The 7,035-nt window shown below is 43.0% G+C and overlaps 1 protein-coding gene across 2 annotated transcripts; it reads right to left on the bottom strand.

Annotated features, from left to right (window-relative positions):
• Window positions 1–277: 277 nt before the first annotated feature.
• LOC130548853 (uncharacterized) lies at window positions 278–6,300 on the bottom strand. 2 transcript variants are annotated; one of them, XM_057325883.1, is made up of 4 exons: window positions 6,254–6,300; window positions 5,475–5,559; window positions 5,016–5,111; window positions 278–3,632 (listed from the first exon to the last, which is right to left on the bottom strand). In XM_057325883.1, the coding sequence occupies exon 4, from the start codon at window positions 2,902–2,904 to the stop codon at window positions 1,423–1,425; it is 1,482 nt and encodes a 493-aa protein (XP_057181866.1). In that variant the 5' UTR covers window positions 2,905–3,632; window positions 5,016–5,111; window positions 5,475–5,559; window positions 6,254–6,300; the 3' UTR covers window positions 278–1,422. The 2 variants fall into 2 exon arrangements, with proteins under 2 accessions (XP_057181866.1, XP_057181867.1); XM_057325884.1 differs by lacking the exons at window positions 5,016–5,111; window positions 5,475–5,559; window positions 6,254–6,300 and adding an exon at window positions 3,999–4,059.
• Between the last annotated feature and the right edge of the window lie 735 nt (window positions 6,301–7,035).

Here is a 7,035-nt window from a genome sequence, read left to right as displayed (position 1 = left end):
GATGTCCAGTCTTTAAAGCACTGACCTCAGTAGGAAATGAATCCAGTTGAGCCTGTGCCAGAAAAAGATTCTCTGCCTTAATATAATCAGAAGCCTACTTAGGAAGGTCAGTGCCTGTGGAAGACGCCCCATACAGGGATCTAACAGTGGCCTGGACAAGCTCTTGCCATTTGTGGAATTGACCTGGATCAGGAAGAGGATTACTAGGTACTGAAGCAATCCCAATAAAGGCAGAATTCTTTATTTCACTGCAGTCTGATTCTTCAGTTTTGGGCATGGATGGCCAATGGTCGGGTGGCTGAATCAGAAAGGCTGGTCCTAAACTCCACTAATGAGGGCCTGCCAACTCTGTTAGGGTAAGACCCCGTGTGATGTGGTCGGCTGGGTTATGACCCGACTCCACATATCTCCATTCAGCCATTTCTGTTAGAGTCTGTATCTCCGCCACGCGTGTTCCCACAAACACTTTGTATCGGCAGGACTCCGATGTCAACCATTTTAACACAGTGGTAGAGTCGGACCAAAAGGTGACCCTGTGGATAGGTAAGGTCAACTCAGTTTGGATCACCTTGGCCAACTGGGCACCTGTAAGGGCTGCGCACAGCTCCAGACGAGGCATAGACAAGCATTTACGAGGAGCCACTCTTGATCTGGCCAAGACAAAGTTTACGATAACTTGCCCTTGCTCATCTGTGGTGCGAAAGTAAGCAACGGAACCGTAGGCTCTTTCCGATGCATCGCTAAAGACATGAAGCTCTCGAATGGCTGAAGGATTGTCGGCAGAAGCTGGGGTGTATGCTCGAGAGAACTGCAGCTGAGGAAGTTTTGGAAGTTCGGCTACCCAAGCGAGCCACTTCTCTCTTAAAGGTAATGGCTTTATGGGGTCATCCCAACCAAGGTTGTGCTTCCAGAGGTCTTGGATAATGACTTTGGCCCTTGTTGTGAATGGGATAATGAACCCCAAAGGGTCATACTGACTCGCCAAAGTTCTGTACATGTTCCTCATGGTAGGCTCAAAGGTCTCAACGTAGATTGTACCCCAGGGTGTCACTGATACAATTCCAGCGCAGACCAAGAGTGAGTTCTTGGAGGTCAGCACTACTTTGAGTTAACCAGCGCTCACTATTTGTAGATCTGGCCTCTGTGGGTAGGTGTTGAATCGCGGATGGTAAATTGCATGCCCACTGTCTGATCTCAAAGCCCCCTTGGGAAAGGAACTGCCGCAGGCCATCCACTATCTCTTTGGCTTCACTTGTCGTCTGTACACTGTGAAGGCAGTTATCAACATAGAACGAATGTTCAACTATGTCAACTAAGTTGTCCATATCACCTTTGTGTCCTTGGACGTGGTGTTGGAGGGCATAGATGGCACAGCAAGGGCTGCAAGTAGTGCCAAACGGAAGTACCTGCCACTCATATATGTCAGGTTCTGCATCCCTGCACATGTCTCTCCAAATGAAGCGCAGCACTGATTTGTCCCCAGGTAGCAAGCGTACTTGGTGGAACATACCTTTGATGTCCCCGCTGATAGCAACACTGTGTTGGCGGAATCTCAGTAGGACACCTAGTAAGGATAGACAAATTTGGACCTGGTAGCAGCTGATCATTCAGAGACTGTCCCTGGTGTTGGAAGGAGCAGTTGAAGACTATTCTGTCTTTACCATTGTGATGCACTATGTGGTGCGGAATAAACCAGGACTCTGCACTTCGGTCTGCTTCCGCTGCAGTTATCTTGGCCACATAACCAGCTAACTCCAATTTACTGATTTCACTACAGCAGACTTTAGTCCTCTCAGGATCTCGTGCCAGCATGCACTCAGTGCTACGTAAGCTGGGAAGAACAGCTGTTTTCTCCGCATTTAGTAAACTCAGAGGGTTTCGTCTCAGCAATGGCGTAGCGTATCGTTGTACACCGTCTACAGTCACCCTGACGGTTGCATTCTGTAGTAAGGTATAAGCCTCTTTGTCCTCTTTGGACCTGGTAACCATCTTGGTGTTGTACGGGAGGGTTTCAACTTGCCAGAGTCTTTCCGCATGGTGGATCAGATCATCATTGGTTGGAACTGTCATGTGAAGACATTGCTGAAATCCCCATGAGGGCTGCATTGGACTCATCGGGCCTTGGAGGAACCATCCAAGTGATGTTTGAATAGCAATGGGTCCTCCAATTGGGCCTTGGCATATGGGCTGAACTGGTGTCAGGAGATGCGGCATGTCAGATCCAATAAGGAGCAACGGTTGCACTCTGTCCACAGGAGGCAGTGGTAGGTCCTTCAGGTGTCGGTAGGCCTTCTGGAGAGCAGCCACGGGATAGTTGTGCTCTGCTAAACACAGCCCAGTAGCGGTGAATGCATTTCGTATAGCGAACCTCTTTCTGGGCTTGAATACTGACGACACCTCAAGGGCTGATGTCCACTGGCTGGTAACTGGAGGCTGCACTGGCTGAGCATGCGGGGTCACCGAAGGGAACAATGCCTGTTGTATCACATATGGACTTGTAAGTGCGGCTGTGATGGGCTGCAGTGGCACCGCTGGACGACCCGTGCGTACAGAGGGTGCAGTTGTAGGGAGAGTCTGAGATACTGTAGGGACTCGCGATGGAGCTGTCTGTGACAACAAGTGGAGCGCTGAAGCATCGGGGGCACTGACCGGTTCAGTAGCAGGTATTGTAAGCGCTAGTCGTTTAAGTGACAGTTGAGAGCCAGTATCCATCATCACCTGATCAGCTGAGCAGGGCTGCACGGAAGATGTCACCACTGGTGATTCGGAGGAGAGCTGCTGATGCAAGGAGGGAGACTGTGGGCACACAGCTGGACTGCTATGAATAAGATGAGTTGAATCCAAAGAGCTAGCTGGTGAGCCTGAAGGCATAGGAGTGGCTGAGCCAGAGTCTGTAGTAAGCATGGATGATACGAGCTTCGCTACCTCTAGCTCAGTCTCTGCTTCATGCAGCTTACGCTGTCTTTCTAGATGTTTGAACAACGCTTCCTTTGCTGTGAGAGCCTCCTCCTGGATGCGCTGAGCTTCTTTAGCTTGTGTCTGCAGCCGCTGATATTCCCTGTCTGCAAGTGAATCTTCCTCTACTTGTTGCCAGAGACTGTCAAACTGCCTCTGCTTAATCCTCTCCTCCAAAGCAGCAGTCTGGACACTAGAGAGCTCTGGTGGTAGATAAACGCCTGAGGAGGTGGTAGATAAACGCCTGAGGAGGTAACTGAACGCCTGCTGGTCCTGGAATGAGAGCTGGTGCCGCTATGAGACGTCTTCCTCGAGCTGCTTCTATGCTGGCTGGGACAGGAGGTAGAAGCTTTAGGAGGAGGGTCCCCTGCGGGTTGGTATCCAACCTCATATTCATCCAGGTGAGGTGGCAGATTTGTCCTGCGGCAAGGTCTATCCCTTGTCTCTGCATCACTTACTGCTGGGTCCATACTAGTTTTATGTTGCTCTCAATCCGGCTCGAAGGACCATTTGTAATGCAGCAAACTTTGCTACATTCAGAATTTAACTGGTTGAGGCGGCCAAGTATGAACCAGATTCCGGTCAGAGAATCAAGAGTGAAGGAAGGAAGTCTTTGAGGCATTTATTAACAATCCAATATGCATGTCTCCAATATGATTTAAATGTTTGTGTGTGTTCTACAAAGAAACAATAGAAATAATTACAATCTACAAATGATCAATAATCATAGCTGACAATGTTAGCATAACACCAATGCAAATATGCCCAGTACAAATATATAACCTAAATATCTCTCCTTCTGAACACCAATACAATGAACACTATATAATAATATTCAGGGTAAGACATTTCTATAAGTTATTATGTGTAAACCCGTTTGTGGCGGCTACATAGCGCTAGCATAGCTGATGACTCGGCAGAAATATCGCGGCAATCACGTCCGCAAATAACCGCAAAAGCGGACAAATACAAACAATGTAAACATCCGAAAACAGCCATAGCATACATAACATAATACTGAATTCAATATTGTGCAAACTCACTTGTAATAAATGAACACATTCAAAAAGACATAGCAGCAGCATGAACAAAGGCAGAAAGGCGTTGTACCGATAGGTAACACTAATACTGGTCCGTCTAGGAAACACTTGAAAACACTTTAGTTCCTAAGGCAGGCTTTCTGACAATGAAATATAATTTACAGAAAAAGTTGTATAAAAAATAGATAGTGTATTATCTGGAGGATATAATTAATATTGCACTTAATTATTATTGCACAAAGTTATTAATTGCACGGTGTGTAAAAACATTTAACTGTTCAAGAGGTAGATGGCCTGAGGGAAGAAGCTGTTTTTGTGTCTGGTTGTTTTGGTGCTCAGCTACCATGCTTCAAAACCCTAATTTATCCAGCAAGCCAAAACGCTGCATGAGATGCATGTTGAAGCCAAAATGAATAAACACCTCAGATTTCTTGTCCTCAGAATCCTGAGACATCTCCTGTCTCCTTATGCCAGGCCTCAGGGCAATAGCTGACTTGTTTAGGTAGATGTGTTTTTCTTCAGGACCATAATGTGCAGATGGATGGAGACATTTTCATGTAAAGCCAGGCAGCTTTAAAGGGATAGTTCACACTAAAAAAAGAAAACTTCATCATCTATTCACTCTCATGTCATTCAAAACCCATATCACCACAAAAAAAGATATTTTGCGAAATGTCTCAGTGGTTTTGTGTTCATATACAAGTCAGTGGGGGTCGATATTGTTTGGTTACTAACATGCTTCAAAATACCTTCTTTTGTGTTCTGCAGAAGAAAGAAAGTCATACAGGTTTGAATGACATGAGGGTACATGAATGATGAGACAATTTTCATTTTTGGGTGAACTATCACTTACTTACATATAACTTGCATAACACTTTTCAATGTTTTAACATGAGGCACCCAAACAGGTACTGGTCCAGTTAAAGTAGCCGTGAACGGATTTTTAGTATAGACAATTCAGAGCACATATTTTAAATAAGGAAACATAAAAATGAGTAAAACCAAGAAATGAGAACCAACCTGTGATGTATAGTAGAAGACTGGAAGTTGATGGCGGATTTAGATACAAATCAGTGTAGTTCTGATAAACCCACAAATGAACTTCAAGACATAACCCTTAAAAACAAAACAAAACGCAAACATCAGAGGACAACGACAAACAGATTGACACAATTGGAGTGGAGTAGCACAAAAGACTACAAAGACCAGACACAAAGACTACAAAATACAATTTCAAAATAAAAGACACAAACAAACTTTTGGCATAAGACTGAACTCATTTAAAGCCTATGTTTATTCAGGAGTTAAAACAGCCAATAAGATTCATATAAAGTATATATGTTTACAGTCGATTTATATTATATCACATGAATAATCCATTTGAATTGATCTGAAAATAGTTTACTGTAGAAGCAGTTCATCAACATGGAAACCCCCATGACTATCTGATATTTTGGACTTCATGTATCAGTGACTGACCTTGTCCAAAATGAGGGGTAGTCCAGAACTCCCTTGGGCTTCTGCAGACATGGGTTTCAGATTTTCTATTCATGGCTGAAATGTTCTGAGAGGAACGGAAAACAAATTTTGATATTAATATTTGCTAAAACGTATTCGTGAGTTGCACATTTGAACTATCAGACAATCAAAAACAGAAGAGAAACATTTTCAATTCGAATGCATTTGTACTGTGGCGATAATAAATCTTGTTTTTGACAACTTTACAAAACATGCTGCATCGCAAAAACCCAGTGAGTGAGAATAGATACAAAAAACAATTCCGGCAAGTATGCATATCAAGAAATTGATGGATTAACAATTATAAATAATGTGAACTTTAGAAATGAAAGTTCAGAGTTTTTGCTTTATCTTTTTTCTTTGAGACTCTCTGGAGTCCTAGGGTCCCTGGACCTTTATTTGGAAACCCCTTGTTGTGTCCAAAAAAAATAAGGATTTAGGTAAAGCATAATAAAATAAACGTTTCTTCGGCAAAATGAGTAAAAACATTTAGAAACTGAACCAGTCAAATCAGTAATAGACAATCCTCAAAAGATAAAATAAATGTTAATCCAGAGTGAGCCACTAGATGGCGATGTCTCTACACAAATGAGACCACAGAGATAAATCCAACTTCCAGAGAGATTTAAAGACTATGATGCTGCGTCCCAGTTCGCATACTATCCGTCCTAAATAGTATTCGAAAATAGAGTTAGTATGTCCCAAATCATAGTATGCTGAAATGAGTATTCTCAAAGTACCCGGATGGTCTGAAAATTCGATGTGTGAATCCATGGACACTTAGCGGCTGATATTACCCACAACTCACCGCGAGAGGGCGGAGTTTAGTGACACTAGACTGCATTAATCAAATTAAATAAAAGATGCTTCGCTAAATTAATAAATGTAAGCATACAGTAAACCATACATACAAAATAATAAATTAATAAATACTTAAATGCAATGAAGAGCTGTATTTTGATGTCCGTGACAGTTAAGGATCAGAGGGTGCTTCTCAATTCTTATTTGTGCATCCGTCTTAGCTCCACCCCTTCAGGATGCGAGGGAAGGGAACAAGGAAAAGAAGTGAGGACAGAGGAATTAAAAGATGTGAAATGGCATATCCCCGCTCGCTTTAGTGTCACTTCAAAGCGTCGTCAATTAATGATGACTGTACACATTGCACATTGAAAATATAAAAAAATAAAGTTAAACACATACTTTAGGCAGATTTCATAATCCCCACTACCATGGCCGTGCACAGACGTTTTGATGGGCAGTGGCCGAAACAAAAAAAAGGGCACTAAGGGTTGGGACATGAGAAGACAGCACACGCTCTTAGAAATGTCTTTCTACTTATCACACTCAGTAAATATGTATATATTTTATTTTGTACTATGTTAAGGTACAACTCTTTTAAAAACATTTGTGGTAGCCAATACAGCATTTCACAATAATGGTGATTTGTTGAAATTTCAAACATTTTTCAACATTATTTGCTGGTGCAAAAGTGATATTTACATTTATGCATTTGACAGACGCT

Source organism: Triplophysa rosa, linkage group LG25 (genome assembly GCF_024868665.1).
Source record: "Triplophysa rosa linkage group LG25, Trosa_1v2, whole genome shotgun sequence".
In the NCBI taxonomy this organism is placed as follows: Eukaryota; Metazoa; Chordata; class Actinopteri; order Cypriniformes; family Nemacheilidae; genus Triplophysa; species Triplophysa rosa.
This window is presented reverse-complemented; position numbering and strand designations above follow the sequence as displayed.